General features: G+C 40.3%; 1 protein-coding gene across 1 annotated transcript in view; it reads right to left on the bottom strand.

Moving 5' to 3' along the window:
• The window catches only part of kcnn2 (potassium calcium-activated channel subfamily N member 2), a gene marked incomplete at its 5' end in the record, with an annotated part of 29,813 nt that extends 22,970 nt beyond the window's left edge, over positions 1-6,843 (bottom strand). Inside the window, 2 exons of the mRNA XM_080476573.1 lie at positions 5,519-5,614; positions 6,025-6,843. Of these exons, the coding sequence (XP_080332699.1) occupies positions 5,519-5,614; positions 6,025-6,843 (915 nt within the window). The remainder of the gene's footprint in view (positions 1-5,518; positions 5,615-6,024) is intronic.
• Positions 6,844-23,645: the final 16,802 nt, after the last annotated feature.

Raw genomic sequence — 23,645 nt, 5'->3', positions numbered from 1 at the left:
ATTCTCAACCCTTTGGGAGGCTGGGTATCTTCTGCCCCTGAAAGCCTGTATGTTCAGCGAAAACACCGAGGTCACCAGCCAGTGGTGGTTATTTGACTCCAGTCTGGAGTCTAAGGTAGAGGGCAGATTTCACTGTGAGAAATGCAGAGCGTCTCCTGCAGTTACACCAGATCTCTGACACATACGCAGCAGCACCCAGGGGCGAGCTGACGAGCCCCGCCAACTTGGGCTTTGGCAGGATTTTGCTGGCACAGTTTGGACAATGTGTTGTTGTTTCATCCTTTCTGCAGATTGTAAACTGTAACATTATGTGACTGTGAAGCGTCGGCGCTGACTTCTATCACAAACGCACACATCAAAGACACAAGAGCCCCCACAGCATTTTGCATTAGTTTAAGAAAACTCAGCGGATCCGTCATCACAAGGTACGGTGACACAGCGATGGCCCGAACACAAAGGCCCCCCGGCAAAAAAAAAACAAAAAAACTTTGATGTGCGAAGAAGAGAGAAAACTTTGAAAACATCAGTTTCTGCCTGCTCGGGGAAAAAAGACTGAACTCATCAACCACCGCAGCAGACAGATCGAGAAGAGGCTCCCAGCTTGCACTTCATATCAGCCCGTGACAATGACAAATCAAAGTTAGCAGAAGCCACAGATGCTAACCTCTCCATTTATACTGGTGCTGTACTGCAGGATGCTGCCTGCCAACACAACAAACCCCCATAAACTCAAAACGTCTAAAAATGGCTCGTGTGGATCGCCAACTGTCAACAACAGACATCAATGGAACAGACTCTGAACTATTCAAAAGAAAATGTAAAAAGCTTCATGAACCAAGAAAGAGGAATCCACTTTACATTTCCTGTCCTACTATAGGACAAATCCAGTCATATTTAATACAACATGGACACAATGTTCTTCCCCATTAATGCATTGCAGCTCAGGAGTTCACCCATCACTGCCAGTGCAGCACTGCATATGCATCTGCAAACAATTCACATGACAGCTGTTGTCCAACTCCGATCCTGTCCGACCTGACCTTTAGAGTTTTCCAGGCACTCAGAGGAAAAAACTTAAATTCTTAAAAAAGAAAAAAATCGGAGGGCATTTACTGTGTTTGACAAGTAATGGAAATGGTTGGGAAACATTTCATCATCCTGACTTATGCTTCTACATCTGACAGGCATCTGTGAGTACACATGAATGTGCATGCATAATGTATTTCACTGCAGGAGCAAAATTTCCCACAAAGTGCACTTTAGAAATAGCAGTCCGTGTTGCAACGCTGCCAGTGACTTTGACTCACAGAGAAACTCAGTGAAAATTTAGTAAAGATCCAAAGCAGGGTTGTGTAAAGCAGCAGGAGAAATGGATTCAAATGGCCGTGGCAGTTCGGTTGGGGTGACTCTGTTTGGAGGCCATAATCTAAAGTGACAAGAATCTAAACTTAAATGCAGCACACATTCAAAGTATTTGTCCTTTGACGGACTTTGTATTTCATGACCTTTACCTTCCGCTCTGCAACATTTCAGATGTAAAGGTTCCAGCTTTACTTCACCGTGTTGCTGTTTATCTTATTTGATAAGAGGCTGCAAGGCAACTTTATTTCTGGAGCATTTGGACAAGAGGCAAGTCGAGGTGCTTCAGAAGAACTTGGAAATACTTCAGGAAAAGACATGAAAAGGAAACTTAAAAGTTTGTTCAAGCATCATAAAGGTAACCTAAAGCAACAAAAGACAAAATATAAAAACAATAGTTACAGGTGACCTGGATAAACTAATTTACTGGTTGGCTGCAATAAATGGTAGTGTGTTAATCCCCGATTTTCTAGATAGAGGGATAGAAAAATAAAATAGAACGTAAAAGATTAAAGTAGTAAACAATAGATATATTAAGCTTTTTATTGAGTACACAGTAATCAGAAAACTTATAATTTTGTAATATAATTAAGACTTTCAGAGTAAACTTAGAAATATGTACATGGAATAACAATAATTATCTTACGACTATTTCACCAGCGTCAGTTCTTCCCTATTCAAAACTCAAAGTAGTTTCCCCTAATCAGACCATCTACCTTGTCAGTGTGATTTTCACAATGAATTAAACGTTTTCACTCATTTAGTCATACATTCATACTCATACATGTAATGAGAACATTTTTGCTATGCTTCCTGTAGCACTGCCAGATTTACACATCAGTGCCTTTGACGTAATTGAAAGGAGCACACAACACCAGCAGGGAAAATAGCTGTTTAATGTCCTCTGTGATTCAGAAGAATCTTTCCTTAGAAATGACCTCAGAGATCTTTGCGTCTCAGTTTTCAAGACATCAAATTATCGTTGTCAAAACTGTGCACACGGAGTCTGACGAATGAAATGTGCATGAGTCAGGGAACATCTAATCAACAGCCGAGCGAGAAACGTGGCTTTATCAACCCTCTGATGACTGGAAAGTTCTATGAGTTTGAATCAAAATCCAAACAGTTTCCCGTGTTCAGACTTGCTACTACCTTTCTCCTGGCTTTGTCGTCATGAATCAATATTTTCAAAAGTTTTAAAACTGCTTATCTCTCTCATCCCACATTTTGAAAAGCTATAATTATCTTCACTCTAACACATTACAATGGTAAAAATGAACAACATTCAACAGCTTGTTTCATGTCAATAATACTTGCGACCTACAAATTAATTTCCACTCAATTTCCATCCCACATTTTTAAAAGTTTAACTCCAAGCACTAAAAATAAAGACCTCTCTACTTTTTTAATTATGACCAAGTCACTTGACATTATAGAAGCTAAATTACTAAACCATAAGGACTACTTCAAGGGTATCATTTGGAAACTGTCTGTTTGAAGGTATTCTCAAAAGAACAAGCATATTAGGTTTGCTTTTCACCGGGATAAGTGGATGGCTCCTGCACCTGACATAGCTCCTTACCACTGACAAAAAAAAAGTGACTTGTAAGTCTGATTTAAGACTCCTGGATTAATTTAATACTCTGTCATATTTTAATTTCAGAGGGCTTAATGGTGGATTCTGGCCCATTTAACTCCATCAACCTTTAAGTTTTACACAATTGAAGTTGGATTATATTTTTTATCAAATGTTTCCAGCCAAACAGTTTCTCTCAGTGTTGCATTGAGCGAGATGAAACAGGAGTGGAGACGAAATGAGAGGGAAAGACACATTTCAGCAGTTCCCTGTGTGCATGTGTGTGTCATTAGGAAGATAGATTTCGACTGAATTCCTCTGTGTATGTGTGCAATCTGTGTGTGTATATAGTGTGTCAACGTGCAAATGGAGGTGTGTGTGTGTGTGTGCGTGCGTGCGTGCGTGCGCGCGCGCACCAGCACTTATGTCAGTCTGCAGGAACCCAGTAATGACAGATTAACAACAACAGGCACAAAAGACCCGAGGGTGGGAAGGAAAAGAGCAGCTGGCGTGGTGGAAGTTGACGTAAACACGGAACTGGATTTAAATAGTAAGACACAGTCAGTCTCAGGAAATGGCTGATAGTCACTTCCAAAAAGGACTTGATGAATTTGACGACAGACCTTGCAATCAACTTATACATTTTCGGGGAAGGGTTCCTGAGTCAGACTGCAGTGACATGAGAATGTTTGTGACTCATAGTGCTCCGGCTTCAACTTCAATTATTGTGGGTATGTGCTGAGAAGTGAATTGCAGTAATTAGCTCAGAGGCAAACAATTGCCTTAATAAAGTTTTCTAGGTCAGCAAAGGAGGAGACGTCTTTATCGTGAAGAGAGTGCTACCTAGGGTGAAAAATGTTTGGGATATTGACGTGACTGTCAGAGGAGACTGGATCAAAGAGGTTTGAACAGCCTTCCTGTGGGGTGAATGTTCAGCTCCTGACAATTAAAGGGATTGAAAGAGGAGCTTTTCACTCTGAGCTAAAAGTTGAGCTGGGCTGTAATGAAGAAAGAAATGGTGCTTGAGAACCAATATTTAATGTGCCAACCTTCTTAAAACATGCAGAATCCATGTTTCCTATCCATTGTATCTGCATCACAACAGTAGGAATGTGTTTTCCACTCTAATCAAACACATGTAGCACAATGCAGCTCTTATGCAAACTGATTTATGTGAACAGGGACAACAACCATGCAGCCAAGGCAAGACTAATAAAGCCCCATATTAGAAAGCTTGCTTGAAGTGGAAACCTGCTAAACAACGTGCCTTTGCATTACGTCTAAACTGCTACAGTAAATAAGATCAGTACAAACGAAAGGTGAGGAAACTCTGTCCATGAAAGTAGTCATTTGCACAGTATTTGAGTGAAATACGCAGCACTCTAGCAGGAAAGGAGGATTTTGACACTCTTGCAAACTTACAGGATGCATTCTAATTTATAAACAGCTACTGGGTTCTGTCTGCAGGGAAAATGAAAAGGCCTCTGTTGTGCATTGAAATATGGTAATGATGTCTGTGCTTCTCTATCATCCTTTATAAAGAAAGGTTTACAATGCAAGAGCTAAAGTGGGGGTGACACAGTTTACTGTTGGGCTATTTCAATGACTGATATTCCCACGGGTCTTGTAAGTACTAAATATACCAACAAAGCTGATCAACATTCTGCAGTTAGTTCAAGTTTTCTATGCAAATGATAATGGATGTTTAATCCTATTCTTTTGGTTTCACAAAATCTATTTTACATGTTAAATCATAGACTTAATTAAGTTAGTCCATTGCCGCAGATAAAACCGGTTGAGCTTGCAAAATTAAGCATTTTGAAAATCACCATCATGTGTAAAAGTAAATCCATTATCATGATTAAATATCCTGTCGATTAAGATTTGAGAAAATGCTTGTTGTGTTTCTTTCAAGTTCGTCCCCCCCCCCCCCCCCCTTTCAAGTTCACTTCATTAAAGCAGAAATTAAGGTCTCTGATTCATGAAGCCTGTCTGGCAACATACAGAAAGTGGGACCATTAATTTAGTGGACGCTTATACGAAGACTCGAGTGCTGGAAGTGCAGAAAGAAGAACTGTAAGTAATGCAACAATGCCTCAAGGCCAGGTCATAAAGCTGCAGCGTTGGAACATCTCAGGAGAGGCTGACAATCAGTCATCTACTGAGACCAGGGAGGGAGTTCCTAAATCTTATCAAAATGTGTCATGGATGAGCAGAGCGGCTTCAATAGATGACAATCAGTCTACAAGTGCAAAACGCTTTACTGTTGAGCAGTTGCAGAGCTGAACAGACTTTCTGATGTTTAGATGTGGCCTGTCAAGTTGTTAAAAGCTTTTGTTTTGAAATGTTCATGTTGCATTTAATATGCTAAAAAAAAAATCCTTTACCAGCGGTTCATTTTGTTAAGTCTATGTAATCCTACTGTAAATACTACAAAGCCCATCATAAAACATTAAGTGTATGTTCACAGCTTTCCCATTAAACTAAACATTTACTGAACTTAATAAATCGTGCTCGTATTGCTGACGGTTCCCTGTGGTGAAAATCAACAGTTAAAAAAAAAGGAAAGTGGTCCAACATTACCTGTATCTCTCTTGCATGGTATATGATAATCAGCCCCAGGAGAATGATTGTAGAAAGGCTTATCAGGCATTTTAGGGCTAATGAGTACAGGGATTCCTGCAAAAGAGCAACAACAATAAAGCCAAGAAGGACACAACACCAAGGCATCAAAACAAATTCTTACACGCATTTACTATGTGTAAGAAAGCAGTAATCATTCAGGTTGCCCAGGTGCACTGCAACATATTCTGACAATGCAGTTTCCTCTGGAATTATTGGGGCTCCCCTTCATGGTTGGACAGCGGTGGGCCTTTTGGCCTGCGTGTAAACGGGACACGGCACGTTCTTGCATAAAGTCGCTGTTTTTTTTGTTTTTGTTTTTGTTTTTTCCCCCCATTCATACTTTTTGCAAAAGTTACTTAATGCAAAAGACACGCTCTGGTCAGTGCAGTCTCATGTCACCAAATTCACTCTAGTGTCGATGTGGGTGATGCTGCAAAGACGTGCACTTTGGAGTAAATACGCACCTTTCCGTAGGCTCCCCATGAGAGTTCAGTCTCTATAACCATAACAACGATCCCAAACATCCCAAAGATTAAAGCATAGTCGCTGAGCCGCTTCCTTTTCTCAAACAAGGCCCTTCTGTGTCCCAGCTTTTCCCCAATGTTCTGGTTCTTCTTTTTCCCCGACTTGCCGCCACTGTGGCCGCATCCTCCCCCTCCGTCTCCCGATGCGTAAGGCATCAGGGTGGTGGAATTATTCTCCGGCTTGGATACTAGAGTGTCCGACGCATCTGCGGCTGAGATGGGCTGCAAAGGCTGGGACTCGGAATCAAACTCGTGTCTGCGGGACGAGCTCAAGTTGCTCAGCGGCCGCATTACGCCGCCGTTGTATCTGCAGCTGCTCATGGCTATTTCATTGTTGGAGTTACTGTCTTTGTGGCTGCTGCCCAGGCTGCCCCGCTGCCGACCGCGGCAATGCTGCTGCTGCTGCTGCTGCTGCTGCTGCTGCTGCTGCTGCTGCTGCTGCTGCGGCTGCTGATGGTGAGGATGATGATGTCTGGATGAACTACCATGACTAGAGGGTGTTAACTCGCAGACGCTGTACTGGCAACCTTGCCTCGAAGACGTTTCCGAAGGTGTCCTCAAAGTTCCCACTGTGGTCGGCGACGTCCCGCGGAAGACGAGGCTTTTTCCGGCATCACCGGTGCAGGTACTGCAGGTGCAGCGCTGGTCGTGCTGCTGGCCGCGCCGATCCTCCCGCCCGCAGTAGTGCTGGTACTTACAGTGCTGGAACTGCTGCTGCTGTGGAAAGAAATCGCTCTGCAGCTGTAATGGAGTTCCCATGTCAGTGCTGCCGTTTAAAGCAGCAGCGGCAGCGGCCAGGTAGCGCGGAGCCCCTAACAAAGGGCGTTCTGGTCCGGACGGCAGGACGGAGCCGCGGCACGAATAGATCCATTTCGGCTCCGGTAGATTGTGAGAGGAGCCTCCGATTGGGCAGAGGGGACCAAAACAACTGGCTCGACGTCATGAACAGGTTGCAACCATGGGATGTAAACCCTGGTCTAATCTCAACAATAAACGGATGTTAGTGTTGTTTAAAACCAACTTTACACATCCACCTGTACCTTCACACATTTACAAAACTTTTCCCTCAATGTCCTGCCAGAAAAGGATTAGAGGTATATGCTCCCCGCCTTTCCACTCAATGTTACTTATCAATACACATCAGCTTCGTGAGATACTGCCTCTGCACACAACAGCCATCGGCCACCTCTATTCATAAATCCCTTGCTGAATTCTCATTTATTGACTTCATAGGAAACACACGTATCTGGCTGTCAGTCGAGATTTACACGCGGCTGATTTCATTCAGCTCATTGGCTGCTGATCGTGTGACCATGCAGGACTGTAGCACCTTTATGTCCAGGGCCTGTGTCTGCAGCCATGGATTGATGTGGCCGCTGGTGGCCTGGTTATTAATGGAAAAGAGGAGTTATATCACCCCGAGGAAATACAGCCAACTTCCCGAGATTGAGCAGCTGTGGAGGCATAAAGCAGAGGCCAAAACCCAATCATCCCCACGTCTTGGCGTAGCAGGAGCAACAAATTTAGTCTAAGGGCTGTTAGACTACGTAGGAGTTATGTTTTTTTGTATTTGTGTAGAGATTTGGGCCACAGCTATACCGTTTGCTCACAAGGCTTTTCTTTGCTTCAGTTACATTTAAGTCGTGAAGTTGCCTCCTTAAAAGTAGATCTATAAAGAGAACATCATCCATGGGAGCAGGGATAAATGAAAATACCCACGATTGCTCCAAGAAGGAAAGAAAAAAAAGTTTCACATTTATAAATATGGGGAGTGTAAACACATGTAAGTGGATTCTGATAAAAGTGGAGCTGTCCACAGTGCTGAAAGTCAGTGTGCGCAGAAGTAAGTTTCAGCACCGTGGACAGCTCCACTCGCTCATTGATCACAAGCAGCCCTTCAATAAAACAGCCCCTTCAATAAAACAGCCCCTCTGCACAGGATCGCAATGCGCACTTACTCCTGATTGGCTGAGGCCACGGGCCACGTGACACCTCCCACCTACTCGAGGCGGAAGAGTCCACCTTTTTCTGTGTATTAAAAATCCAGTGAATGAGCAGGGTGCTCTTCACTCCGAGGCACATGAAGCATGGACACGGTGTCTTACTCAGGGTCTGTCTTTATTCATTTGTGCACAATCCGAGGAATTAGTGGCAGTATCTATCTATCTATCTATCTATCTATCTATCTATCTATCTATCTATCTATCTATCTATCTATCTATCTATCTATCTATCTATCTATCTATCTATCTATCTATCTATCTATCTATCTATCTATCTATCTATCTATCTATCTATCTATCTATCTATCTTTACATGTTTTATTATACTATTGTGTATAGAATATGCATTTTCTGAGTTGGTTGCAGCAGCATTTTACTGCTGTACCTGTGCAATCATGAATGTATCTGTAAAATCTGGAGTATATTTCTAGTATATATTATCACATGTAATAGGGCAAGTTCCATTGAGATTCAGATTTTTCTTTCTTGCCTACATTTGAAGTAATGATGCAGGACATTTCAAATTAAAACCAACAGAAAACATGTTACATTTCTATCACAATAACCAAAACATGAGTGCACACATATCTGTTGAGTATGCAATTTTAAGTGTGTCTGGGAGAGTTTATTCTTTCTTCTATTTAACTCTAGTCTGAAGCATCCACTTCATCCTTTCTACACTGTATTTGTTGTATTCTGAAGTTTTCTCAGGAGGAAATGTGAGGCTGTCTTGGATCAATTGTTTTGTGTCTGTGGAATTGAAGAACACGATTGCAATCTCAGCGGCATTCAATAATTGACCAAAACAATTAACCCGTGTCATTTTGATGCATTCAACTAGTTTTAAACTTCAATAAAATCTTCAAAAACTCAGGCTTCACAATCATCTGTGCGACACATTATAAAGACAAGACCAAACAAGTGATTATATTCCAAATCAGAACAAAAGCAAAAGTTAATTTCTGTAAATAACACATTTTCATGTGGAGATAAGACCTCCAAAGCATGGCTGTCCCACTGGGTGAGTTTCATTCTTTTGAAGATTTATTCTCGTGTCGCTATAATTAGCAGAGGAGCATTAGTCTTTCATAGTGTGGGTGATCACTGCTCCCCCTAGTGGTGGCAGAGGCTGGCATCCAATAAAATAATGCCGACAACCACCAACATAATTTATTTATAGTATTTTATATATATACAAACTAAATACACTAAAAAAACAACTTCATGTTTCAAAGACATACAGATTAAATGCACTAAATTACACCAATACATTTTCTAAATGAGATACAAATATGCACATTGGCATCAATATATTTTAACATGTTTTATATAAAGATAAACTTTATAGAAATACTATGTACATATATACCAATGTATACAATGACAATATATTTACTAAAATACACATAACAAATACATCAATATGATAATAATGAATACACTAATAACATGTTTTTCAATAAATACGAATACCACAAGAAGAAAGGAGAATTAAAATGAATCATAAAAACACTATAACATTTTCTTTAAATTCATCAATTCATCATTGTTTTCCATTTCCAAGAAGAATCTTTAAAAATGTGTGTGGGGATCAACAATATACACTATTTTTAGCAGGATGCAATTTATGTATTTAGATATACAATCACTTATTAAAGTAGAAATCCATATTTTATTGTTAAAATCAAATAGACAATATAAGTGAAAATACATTATGTAAAAAACATGTGTATTAAAATAGATGAACACTTTGCTACATTGGAGTCATTAATTTTTACTCTAATTCCTGGTAAATAATGTAGGCGTTTCTCTATTATAAATGTCATCTGTGCTCGTTCACACTGTAAATGGATCAGACTGACGACAGCTGCTATTATGTGCTTAAAAAAAAAGTTTGCATGAGCGTCTGTCCTGCTTTGTGTGGCTCTCTAATCTGTCCCTGATACCCTGAAGGTGAAACATAATTCTGCCTCGGACAAGTACGGCGTCAGCACCACTTTATTGCCCAACTCCATGTGTTTACCTACTGGACTGTGTTTTGATCACTGTGACAAGAAGGTTAAAAGAAAAAGCCAAAGGAACCAGTGAAGCAAGAACTGTGCTTAGTCAACAGAAAGGGTCACTCAGAGGCTCAGCAGTCATTGCCTGGTTTCCTCGAGGTGACTGAGCTGCTCCATTAAGACCAAGAATATCAGCAACTCCCTTGACCTCACTGACCTCCTGCTGAGAGCCGTGGTCATTTTTCACCGGCGGCTCCCACTGTGGGTGTCCTTGATGAAAAGCATACTTCAGACTGCTTTTACTTTAGAGATGGTTGTGCTGAATGTGTTATTCAACCTTGGTTATTTTCCTCCACAAACATGTGGAGGAGTAAATATAAATATCACATCAGTTTGTTTTAAATTGTGGCCTCCCATTGCATGACGAACCTGGGGGTCAGGGGGATGCCTCATCCCAGCCAGAACATTTCTGATAAAGGACAGGTTAGTGATAAAACCATTTATCCAATGCCAATGATTCCTATCAGTCATTATCAATAATATCTTTTGAATTATAAGAAAGAAAATGTAAATTACTTGGTATGAGGCATGTACAGTGTGAGAGTTGATGGGGCTTTGGGGCGGCCATGAGGTTCAACCTCTGACATTGTGCTTATTCCTATGCTCTTTAAAAACTATTGCTTTATACCTTCCCATTGCTTAGAATATACTGCAATCAACTTCCTCTTTATAATGTATATTGATATTGTTTGCTATCTTACATGTATGTACATCATGCACTGTCCATAGCGTTCCATGCTTTGTATGTTCTACAAAAGGCAGGTTTTCAGTTGCACCCCAACAATATTGTATCCCTTACAATATCATGTATTTATCTAATCGAATCCCTGTGTATCTATATTATAGGAGACACTTTGATCGTTTTGTAATTCCCACATTGAAAATGCTCCAAATTGCTTTTGCAGCACTATTGTTATGCACAGAGGTTTTATGTTACTTCGGGGCTTCGTTTTAATAACCTGGAGGCCTCCGATGACTTTGACACCACAGGTGAGAAGAACAAAGCAGTGATTGAGATACGGAATCTAAACGATGCGATTGTGCTCAATAATAGATGAGATGACAACAAAGCGTGTGGTATGAAGGTTCACTCGGGTGAGTTCCCTTTTTGAGCAGGATTGCAAATGATAACAACAGTTTGAAGAAAATGGTGACATTAATGTGCACTGCATCAATCTGCACTCCAAAACAAAAGTTTGTGGGAATAACTGTAAGACATAGTCACAAATCATCAATACATGATTATACAATAGTATAAAATGGTCGATCCATTCAAGTCTGAATAATAATAATATGAAAACTATGTCAACATTTCAATATGAACATGTGTTGTGGAACATCACTTTGCGACATGAAATAATGTGTTTATAAAGCATAGTTTAGTATTCAATATTTATGTTTATAGATATTATATTTTTAAATGCAACTTACTATGAATACAAGGCATACATATTAACAAAAAAATCAATGTAAAATTTTGATTCTGTACATTTTTTGTTGCAAACTTTGCGGATCTATAGTTTCTTGGTGAAGCACAGAGCAACTACTTCCACTGTAAAACAACTTCCACATCCACTGTTACGAAGAAAAGACAATGACTAGTGAAGACAAAAGTAGGGAAAAGACAAAGTCAGGAATACAAAAACAAACTGAGAAAAGGCTTCTGCTTCTTCAAAAATATCCTTCGTAAAGAAATACCTCAATCATGGGTCCTGTGGACAAATTAAAAAAACGCTACAACACGAATTCACATTAAGGAATTTGAGTTTACTAATAACTTGGGTATTACATTTTAAAGGTTTGCTTAAGATTGCTGACTGTGAACATTTTTATTTAGTCACTTGTTTAATGAAAGAAAATTACTGATATCTAATTATCCGTTTATTTTTAATTGTTTTAGTTAACTCGATTTTTTTTCTTTAAGTTATGACTTGCGTCTCCTTTTGTCTTCTTTCACGTTTACAGTTTGTAAGCTTCTATAAAACTACTTTTTTTCCCCCGCTCTGGTCCTTGAACGAGTGTTGTCACCTTCAAAGTAAAGAACAAATAAGCAAAAATACATACATTTTCTGATAAAGATTTTTTTTTGTACCATTTAAATGTCTGCATTTCATTTGCACAAAGCAGCCTCTCTCCCTGCCAACATTTGCATTAATAGTCAATTCAAAGCTGAACCTCGCTGAATATTGTATTAGGTCAGTCTATTTTCTGTACCCTCGCTGGAGAACAGCTCTCTAAATCATGCACATGACAAGGAAAACAGCGAGGAGCACAACGCAAAGCACAATGCCATCAACAAAACAGACGCGACACACAGGCAATGGAATGGTTACGCCTTTTGTCTTCGGGTGCATGTTGTGTGGTTTTCATTCTCACCAAGCTTAAGTAAAGTCGAAACTCCGACTTGAAGTCTGATTCTATTTGTACGGCTTGTCCTCTCTCTCCCAACATGACTCTGAAGCTGGCGTTTATAACCAGGAGAATAAATAAATACCTTTAAGACGGTTACATCTGTCTTCATAATGCAAAGTTGATATTGATTGAACGGCAGCAGGCAAAACATTACTGACTGAAAATCTGGCTTTTCTGCTGAATCTCTCCCTGAAAGAAAAACAAAAATCAATTTACGATTTATTTTTAGTGCAGTAGATGGTATTGGAAAAACCTTGCCTACAAAGTATGTTCTCAACTTTTACAGCACTACAAATGAGAAGTTCGAGGCGGACCAGCTTTTAATATTTATTAGTCATCACAAAGGAGCCTGCCGAGGCATGCAGTTTTTCTCAAAGCCTCGCCTGAACATTAAATCATATTCAATTCCATGTTAACGGGCCTCCACATTACATCTTATTTTCCCCTAGGGATTTGCTTTGAAGTGAATTCATGGAGAAGACAAATAAAGGACAGATTAGTGAAAGAGAGGGAAAAAATAGTTTTAAAAAGAAAAAAAAAATCTCCAATGGGATTTCGATATCTATTTCTCACGAGATTCACCAAAAGTCTAATGCCACCTGTCTCTGCTGTGACAGAAATGAATTGAAAATGATTTATTTAGCTGTGAGTCATATGGACACTGGATACCCTCCAGCAGCATCCTACACCTGTTTTCACTCTAATGTCCCTGATACCTGAATCCAGAGAGCTTTTGAGGTGCGTCACACCTGACAGGAGGGCCTCTTGTGTTGAGCTGGAGATTTACGGGCAATCTGGTTTAAGTGCCACACTCAAGGGCACGGTCGCACGCTACACAACACGGGGTTTTGATTCTCAACTTTTGGGATTATTTCCATCAGCACAATGATATACAGGCGCAGCGCTGATTGGTCTCAAAATGTATCATCTGGGAGATAGGAAACCGGCGTCACTCCATCATGCCCCGGCAGAAAGTCTGTCTTTGCACTTCACACGCCGACGTGTTTTGCGGCTCGATATCACAGGATAGAAAACCCAATGAGAAAAGTGAGCCTTCTGTCAGCGGCCTACATTCCCAGAGCCCAAAAGGGAAGAAAAATGTACTGGTTACTTCACAGGAAATGCCTTTGACAAATCGGAGCGCTATTATTAACTTCAATATTTGCAAAGTTCTTTTGTTAAACGTGTTTTGTTTGCAGCCGCTCTTCTGTCAGTTTTCCTGCCAGCGAAGATTAGAACATTGATCCACTGTGACTGGCACTTTGAGGACAACTCTTACCGAGCTTGGCATGTTTTTGTCTTTGAACCGTGCGTGTGCATATTCTAATGTGTGTCTGTCGTGACAATGACAATCTGAGTTGTGAGTTTCTTTTGCATAAATACAAATTATGAGAATGTAGAAACTGTTTCGCAAACATTTCTCCGGTGACAAGGTTTTCATGAGAGTTTATCCTAAAGCCTGGCACCAAGCTGCACCACTTCCATTTTCTGTAGCTCATCGTCCCGCCGTCCTCCTACAGATGTCAAAGTGAAGTTTCGGCTGCCTTTTGTAGCTTGTGACTGCAGGGGAGTTTATCTCCTAAATTTCAATAAATTCAAGCAGCAGATTAAATGTCAATGCTAAATTAAGGCGCTTGACTATCATGGGATCTAAGCAACATTATTTGATTCTAGTTTACATGCTAATGTCAGCATGCGACTATGATCAGATTGACAATGCCAACATGGCGATCTCGAGTGTATATTCATATATTCAGTATACTGACCTTTTCTTTTTAAACAATAAATATGTTAGTGGGCTAACATTAGCACTATTGCTATTTTCCACTTGCCTTGGGCCTCCAATTTCATAACTCATAATTAAGCGATTTACTTAAAAACAAGTGAGTTGCAGTTCCAGTATTTCACGGCATTGCAAAACAGCGTGGACGCATCTCCAAAAGCTGCTCTTCCGCTATTTCGGCATCAAAAATGAAATTTTATTGACAAATACAATGTCGCTTCATCAACATTGAGATTGATTCCATCAATTTCATATGTTTGAATAGTTGTTTTCTCGTTTATTTCATGTCAATCTGTCCACCTCTGCTAAAGCATTCGTTCCTCCACAAAATGATCTCAGAAAGACAATCGACTGTTTTCAACACGTTTCATCCCATTCTATCCAAAATTATTAGTGCAAACTTTCATTCCGTTGTGATTTTAACAAGAACGTCCATAGCAGAGAAGAACATCGAAGGATTATGATGTGAATATCAAGGAATGTCAGTTTTTGCTGTATATGGATGCAGTATTCTTGTACTGTAGGAAGAAACATCAGTTTGGCCCAACAACTGAGTAGTGACGCACAAAAAAGATATGGTTTCCCTTCAACATCCGAGAAATATTCCAGCTGTTTCACTTTGCAAAGAGCATCTCAAGAGAGCGTGGCGATTCCCCTTCATACCCAGCATGAATTAAACAGATGACCTCATAGAAAAGTCCCAAATTTAAGCATTTATACGTCTTTCATTTTCTCGCTGAAATCGCATTCGACGTGTCAGGATTCCTGTCAAGCAGGGCGCAGCGTTCTCAGAGACATTCAGCAGACAGCAGAAGTTGTAGAAGCACTTTCTGGCACGAGTCACCGTCCGGTGGACTGCAGTTCACACTCGGATAATGAGAATATAGCACGTGTGGGTTTGTGAACCTGAAAAGCTCCTTGTAAAGTGAACCTGTGAGCCATTCATTATTCATTGCAATCAAGCGTTGCCATGACTCTCCCTCTACTTGGGAGGACCTCACAAGTTTGGCACGACTCCTTGGGTATCTGCCGCTGCTGCCAAGGGCTTCTCTAATGGCTTGAAACAAAGAGTCCTGACTCAGAGATACATGCCGTGTTTTGGTAGAGACACATGCTGGGAATATGAATTGTGCAACTGCCACCTCATGGCAACTCTAAAGCCTGTGCAGAGAATTCAATTCAATTCAATTTTGTTTGCAGAGCGGCAAATACAACACAGTTATTTCAAGGCACTTTCGTAAAGAAAAAAATAAAACAATTCCACATGAGCGAACATAAGCGACAGTGGAAAGAAAAAAAACTCCCTTTTTACAGGAAGAAACCTGCTTAGAGGTGGAGACTGTCTGCTGTTCCGTTTGGGGTTAGGGGACAGAAACACAGACAACGACAGGACAGATGGATAGATTGTGGGTGGGGATTCAAACCCGAGTTTGGGTAGGGGTGGGGATTCGCTCTCAGGGATCGTCTCGCTGTAGACGAATCCGCTCGCTGCAGTCAGATAGGGGCGGAGGCTACGACCGCAACCCTCCAGTTCAGTCAGAGATCCTTCAGAGACCGAGAGAGAGGAGAGAGGAGAGAGAGAGACAACGAGAGAAAGCGAGTGAGCGAGTGCAAAGACTACGGGAGAAACACAAATGATGGTGACATGTAAGTGAAACATGAAGAGTGATAAAGGAAAGAAGGTCAGTGTCGGTCTCCCAGTGGTCCTAACCTTTAGCAACTTTACGAGAACACGGTCCTTGTTGGCCTGAAGCAGCTGAAAGCTCTGCCTCCCATTCTACTTTTAGAAAAACTATGAACCTCCAATGAGCCAGCACTCTGAAAATGAAGTGTTCTGGTGGGGTTATATGAGACTTACAGCTCTTCAAGATATAACAGAGCCTGGTTGTTAAGAGCTTTATAAGAAGGATGACAAAAGAAGGATGTTATATTCTATTCTAGATTCAAACGGAAGCCAATGAAGACAAGCCAATATTGGAGCGATGTGATCTAGTTCTTGTCAATACTGCAGCATTTTGAACCAATTGAAGACTTCTGAAGTTGTTCTTCGGACTCCCTGCTAAATGTTGTCGGACTAGTCAATTCAGGAAGTAACGAATGCATATATTATGTCTTTTCAATAACTTTGAGTTAAAATGTTTCTAACTTTATGTATGTTTTACCGAGGTGCAAAACAAGAAAAAGAAGAAAAACAACCCAGAGATGTGATGGGAAAGGATGCTTTCCCGGCCGCGAAGTTAATGAGTGACATGTTGAAGTTGTACGTGCAGAACGTTGTTTAAGAGTTAGGCGTTTGCGTTTTTTCTTTTTTTTACAGACGGACAAAAACAACACATATAGAAAGCCCTAGAATAGAATCTAAATGAAATATTTCCATTCTATCCATCTTCTTTGCCTGCTTTATCTGACTTTGGTTCCGGTGGAGTTGACCTGTCACCTGATCTGTTTTAATGGCAGGTTATACTTTACACAGCTTGTATGTTCATTAAAGGATGGCCCGAGGGGGACGGTCACATGCACAAACATCGCATCCACCACGACAGCTCTTAGATTATAGAGTCATTCATTTGCCAGCACAGACTCCAGGAATGGGGGCCCCTCTCTGAACTGGCGACTCCAATGTAACCTTGAATACAGCACGTACGCCTTTCTGCATTTGTCCTTCACTGAAATGGCGAGTACCGTGCGTATCACCCTGCTTTCGTCGGTGAAATCTCCAGTTCCCTGTGACCCCAAACTTGGAGAAAACGGGCAAAAAAAGGTGGTTGAATCAATTGTGTTTGAGTATAACCTCCTTGAGGAAGGAGCTAAAACAAACTCCTAATAAAAGCAAATGTCATTGTGATAATTGCGAGAGAGAAATGAATAACATCTCCTGTGAAAACGCAAAGTGACGTTCAATTTGTGTTTTGATTATCTCCACCAAGAAAGCTTTGGAGCAGTATAACAGGCTGGCTTTATTAAAAGTGTTCTCCAGTGGCTCATTGTAAACTCAGGAGCTCATAAGAGGGAGATTAATACAAGCCCTGCTCGTATCTCGATAAAATCCTAAACTGGTGCCATTCTCATTTCTGTAAAATCTTACCGAGGCATGGGTTTTCCATTAAAAAACGAAAAACAGATACACTTTGTTTTCAAGTTCACAATCTGATGGGCTCATGGAAAAACTAGGTCAATAATATGTCTTCTTAGAAGAGAGTCCTGCAACCTTTACAACAAAAAGAGACATTTCGGGCCCTGAAGAGCCACATGTGACTCCAGAGCCGCACGTTTCAGACTTCTGGCCCAGAATGACAATTCAAAGCATTGATGCCGGGACGGCAGCGGAGAATATTTGATGTTGATCAGAGGTCACCCCAATTAGATAGAAGGAAACCAACTTTATGAAGCTTGTATTCAGGATTTCATTCTTTCACTCAATTAAAGTTTATGACCATGAGGGACAGTCAGGATCGAGACGGTTCAGTCAACGGAGAGCTTTGCTTTACATTTCAACTCTGTCATTCCGCTCTGCGCTCTCCGGCACATCCTCCCCCTTCCCCCCCTTCACCCTCCCCTCCGAAGATGCCTCTCCACCTTTAAAAAAAATCCTTAGCTTATGTTGTTTTACATATAATGGTAGTTTTCCATTTGACTTATCCAAGCAAGAAAGTTCTGTTGAACCCGAGGAGCCGAGGCAATGCGTAACCCCGATGGGCTCACACACAAGCTCCTCCCATCCCTCTCAGCTGGACTTTTGTCCCCAAGTTAAAGAGGCATCATTAGTTTTCACAATTTGTAACTCAGCAAAGCTTTGCCCTCTTTCACCCTCTGTCCTCCTTGACTCTTTCTCCCATTTCATCATCAATCGACCTTATTCAGTTTGGGCCCCTTGTATTATTATACAGTGCAACAAAATGTTTGAATGTATTGATTCTGTTAATGTTCTGATGAACTGACTTAAATCTGAGTATAGACGCGTAGCTCCCTCACCACAGAGTGTGTGTTACGTTGTGTTGCTTTAAAGACAAGAGATTCACACTTCGCAGGCCACACACACACACAGAAGTGCGACATATGATTTGCAGACGACTGAAGTGGAAGTTACTTTTCAAATGGGGAATTTGAAAGAGTAGCTGTCACACAACACGGTTTCTCCCAGCAGGCAGTGTGTGAAAGACTCACTGCTACTCAAAATAACTTTCAACTTTGCAAAGTTGCTGTTCAGTGGGTTTGCAGATGAACAGCTGCTCTTTGTGCACCGAAACACATCCGACACTTTGGACAATGTGCCATATGGAAAGAGTTTGATAACAAAATCGAATTTATCATTCAGGACTGTTTTGTTTTATTGATGTTTAGCACAATCATTTTTGCTTTCACAAAAACTGTATTTATTAGGTAGATTTGTTTTTTCACTCTGTGGTAGTAAAAGCAGTCATATAGGAGCATCATATTCCCCAATTCAAACTTAGAATCAGTATCTATTCTTAAATAGCATTGCATTTAAAGAGTGAGCTTTTATTTTTTTCTCTTACTTTGGAACTAGTTAGCGTACTCATCAAAGTCTTCCATGGGGCCAATCAGAAACCTGCCAGGACTTCATTTAATAAATGTAAACGTAGTAAGAACAGAACAATCTTGTTCATGGTGTTGAATTTGTTTTCAAACACAGTCCATGATATGTATGTGTTTAACAAAAGAAAAAAGAAAAGTGCAAAATAAAAGTACTTGAGACAAATAACAGCAATAAAAACAAACCCATTTTCTTCCTTTCTTGCCTTTAGATTAACGTCAATATTCTTCACACAAGGCTTCTGCGGCATTTCATGTTTTAGTAATTCCCATGTTGCTATTGCTACATGCTATTTTGGTTGCAGGAAGGTGGCCAGCTCTCATTGCGTCAATCTCATTTCTCACATTTACACCATGCACATCATATCATTTATATTCTCACCTCGAAATAGTGACAGGAGTGAATTTATGCAGGGAATGACTAAAGAATAACTTAATAATAAGATGTGCTCCCCTGTAGCTGATCACTTCCATATTAGCAAACAAAGCTCTGCAGCTGTGGTAGAAAATGATGCTCTTTTGTTCGTTTAGAAGACTCGTATATTGAAACTTGTGCAATGATTTTGGTGTGTGACTGACACCTACCGTGGAGTTTTATGAAGCGCTTGATCAACGGCATGCTGCGATCACGTGATCGAAAAAAAAAAAAAAAAAAAAAAAAGTTTGGCAGAGCTGCAGAGAGATTCACGAAATATTATGCTGCTGATGAAGAGAGAAAACGGACGCTAGAGGACTAATATCTCTTAAACTTCTGGTCAGAAGACATGCAAGGTGTGTTTTCTTTTTAAATATATTTAAATGTATATATTTGTACTGGTAAATTGTTTAGGCTTGCAGAACTGTTGTGCGCTTACAAACTGCTGGAGTCTGCGGGTTTGTTTTTGTTTTGTTTTTCCTATGGTTTCTGATAAAAGCAAAATTTTGATGTTGAAAAGAAGAAAACAAATAATGGCTAAACCGTCATTTGGAACCTGGTTTGATCTGAACCAGAAGGAAAAAAAAAAACTTTGGAAGCTTTGAAATGCCGAAATCTAAAACTTAAAACCAAAATATTAGGTTTAATATTTTGTGATATGATGAAAACAAGAGGAGACTGCTTTTAGTGGGCTAATTGTCTCTAAGCTAAGTATGCTACGTCTGCTAAGTCTGCTTTTTCTGCAAATCTTTTTTTTCCCCTTAAAAAGTGATCCAATATACATATTTATTTACATATAAATAACCCTTTCAACATTTATTGAAAAAATATTATGGGTTATTTCTGTTACTTGCAGTGTCATGTGGTAAGACTGTTCTCATTGACAATGGAGTAAATCATTCTGGTTTCTGCAAAGGTTTCTTCTTGTTAGAGGAAGTTTATCATTTCCATAGTCGCTCTTCTTGCTCATGTGGATTTGATTGTTTGGTTTCTCTCTGTTAAAGGAACCTAGAAATGACTGTGTTGTATTTGGTGCTATAGGAATCAAGTTGAATCAACTAGATCTTTACAACAGTTTTTTATAGAGGAAACTCCACCAGCTGTAAGTGGAGTTCAGGACCATTTAGTTGTTGGTACACCACATACCTGTACATCAGGATTTTAAATCCACCGGTCCTTGACTGGAGGTTTCTGTGTTCATGATGAGATTTATTGAAGATATGTATAAATGTGTACATCTGGAAAGGTTTTTAATCAGCTACAGTCTTCCAATCATTTGAGTGATTGTCGTGATGAAATCAATAATGCCAGTAACTGCATTAAATCAACATTAATTACTGATACGGTGAGGTTATGTGGATACTATTTATTCTTGTACCAGTTTTAATTTTTTTAAACTAAAGTTTTTACAGAATTAAACAAACTGTGTCTTTATAGGAGACAAATATGAGATCGCAACTTACTGATACTCCAAATAAAAAGCAGAATTTCGGTCCTAAAACAACGACACAAGGCGTACGTGCACATTTACACGAAGACATGTGTGCACAGCAGGACAAATGTTTAAAAAATATCCTCATTTGTGTTATTCTTTAGCATGTTAGCAATCATTAGTTTCAAGTTAAACATTTACGCTTTGGAGTTGATTTTGTTCAGCCTGGGTTTTTCTTGAAGCCTTTTCAACCCTATGGCCGCTGAATTACTTGAACATAGGCGTCTCACTTAAATTGTAATACGTTTAGTTTGTTTATTAGTTTATTTATCTTGATGTTTTATTTATTTTATTCTACTCTTTTAATCCTTAAAGTCCTTTTAACCTAATTGAGCCATCTGTAGCAGCCACACAGAGCAGCGCTCAGCGGGAGCTGGTGGGCGCCAGGGGTCTTGCTCAGGGATCCACGGTGCATGTTTTATTTTAGTAATTCATTTCAGGCATGTGACATTTCAAACGTGTGCAATCACATACGTACACTGATGTAGCTGTATCCGTAGACTCCTGAAAAGGGCTGAAGAAGCAAAATTGATCAACTCCTACCCCTTCTCCAATATTCGGTAGTCACATTGGTGCATGTTTGGGGACTGTGGGAGGAAACTACTCGAATTTGGATATCTGCCGATACCGATACTATTGCGATACCAGAGCTCTGTTTGCTTTAATATTGTTATTATCATTATTGTTGATTTTATATGAGACTGTAATAAACTCCTCTCTACAGGCAAGTATGTAATGTACTGATGTATGCGTGTATTCTCTCAAAATGCAACTTGAGGTTAGTATAAGGTCAGAAAAGGAAACAGTACAAACTATTTTTGTTAAATTTGGACAATGTGGGGGTTCTGCGTGACGTCACCGTCTCATAATAAACTAGATCTATCTTTAAAACCTCAGAATCACTTTATTAATCCCTGGGGAAATTATTTAGCAATGCAGCTCAAACAGCAATTTTCCAGCACGAACAATTGGGACTATTTTCAGAGTTTTGCGTGGAGGAGGACGCAGCTCCGCGGAGGTGTGAATCGCCTGCTGCAGCGTGGAGAAGCTACTTTTCATTGTTTTGATGCCGCGGTCAGTGCCTTTTCCGCTGTCCAACGGCTTTGCAAACATTCACGTTGCTGTGTTGCTTTGCTGTGTTTTGAGCGTAAAATACGTCCAGACAGCGACGTGTTGCTACGTTAGCCTGCTCGCTGGCTGCAAACCGCAGAATGGATTTCCTGACTCATTACTCCGCGTCTCATTGCGACCTGCCTCAATACTAATGAACCCAATAGTGTCCTCAGAAGCACACTACATTGTTTTCAGTGTGGCTCTGATGAACAAATCTAAATATTTCCTCAATAAATCTGGTGTCATTCAAAAAGCTTTATAAAACTACTTCCTGCAGAGGAAGTAAGTAGAAATACTTAGTAAATAGAGAAATATCTCTAAAATGAGGACTTTGAAAATGATCATTCATGCTCTCATTTTAACTCGCATTGATTATTTCAGTTCTGTCTTCACGTGCTTCAGTAAGTAGAATTCTACTGCAAGACTTTTGACAGCTTCACACAAAACAGCCCACATCACCCCCATCGTGTCAGCTCCTCACTGGCTCCCACTCAAATTTTGAATTGACTTTAAGATTTTAACCCTCACTTTCCTCAGTACATTGCTGACATGCTGAGCCCCTCCTCATAACCCTAACCCTAATCCTCTGAGTCTCCTGAAGGTCCTTGAGACCTGTTTTAAAACCCAGGGGGATCTGTTGTTTCAGCCTGGAGCCCCCACCCTGTGGAATGACTTGACCCTGTTTTTTTAAATGCTCAACTCTACGGACTCTTTTTAAAAGCACATAAAGACTTTTTCTTTATTTAGGAAAATCATCGGTACAAAATAATGTATGAGCATTAAACATTAATTAGATCGCATTTAAGTTCTTGTTAAATCTTTTTACATTGTTGACCAGTTATTACATTTTGGGTCTAATTGTATTATATTTTCTTACAATTTGGGTCGTTACATGTCACATGTCACATGTCGGGCTCTCACAGGCCCTGAAAATGAGTTTACCCTTGGTTTAGGAAGTATAATAATAATCCGAGCAGGTTCATTGCTCAGACCCTAATTAATCCAGTCCGCTTGACAGAGGGAGACGCTCGGGGGGTTGGAGGTCTCGCACTCCAGTATCTGAGCACGGGGAGACAGATTTGACCAACTAACCTTGACTTCACAAGACGGTCTTCTCCACCTTGACTGCTGCCCTGCAGTCTGAGAACTACATGTTTTCAAAGTTTAATGAACCCATCATCATGAAGCTCCGCGTAAAGTTTGATAACAAACAAATCAGTACGATCAGGTGTATTAAACCCCCCCCCCCCACCACCAGCACCAGGAGTGTGCCCATCCCCAAATGCTCTGAAATGCATTAAAATGCTATAAGTTGCTATTTAACAAAGAATACGATTTCATTTAATTCAAGTTTCTTCACTGCCTGATCAATCTTTCCAGTCATTTGTCAGGCACATGAGCCTGAACTGGTTCTCTCCTCCTACTTTAAACTTTGCCTTTAACCTGACCAAGGACAGTTAATCATTTTAGCAGGCAGCTATATGAGGGCAGTGCCCACGAGAAGGGTCCCAGAAGAGCGCACGCATCCCGAACTTCAACTCTCACTTCAACTCTCACTTCAACTCTCACTTCAACGATGCCTTTACCGCTTGCGTTCCAGCTGGTAAGTGAACTTGGTCTTTTTTCCTATTTCTTTTTTGTGTGATTCACAGATTTAGGAAAAACCGGTGAATAAAAAGCAAGATAACCTCACAACATTTCAGCAAAATATTTCAGATTGTCTGTTTTT

The sequence above is a fragment of the Lipophrys pholis genome, assembly GCF_963383615.2.
Source record: "Lipophrys pholis genome assembly, chromosome: 12".
In the NCBI taxonomy this organism is placed as follows: Eukaryota; Metazoa; Chordata; class Actinopteri; order Blenniiformes; family Blenniidae; genus Lipophrys; species Lipophrys pholis.
This window is presented reverse-complemented; position numbering and strand designations above follow the sequence as displayed.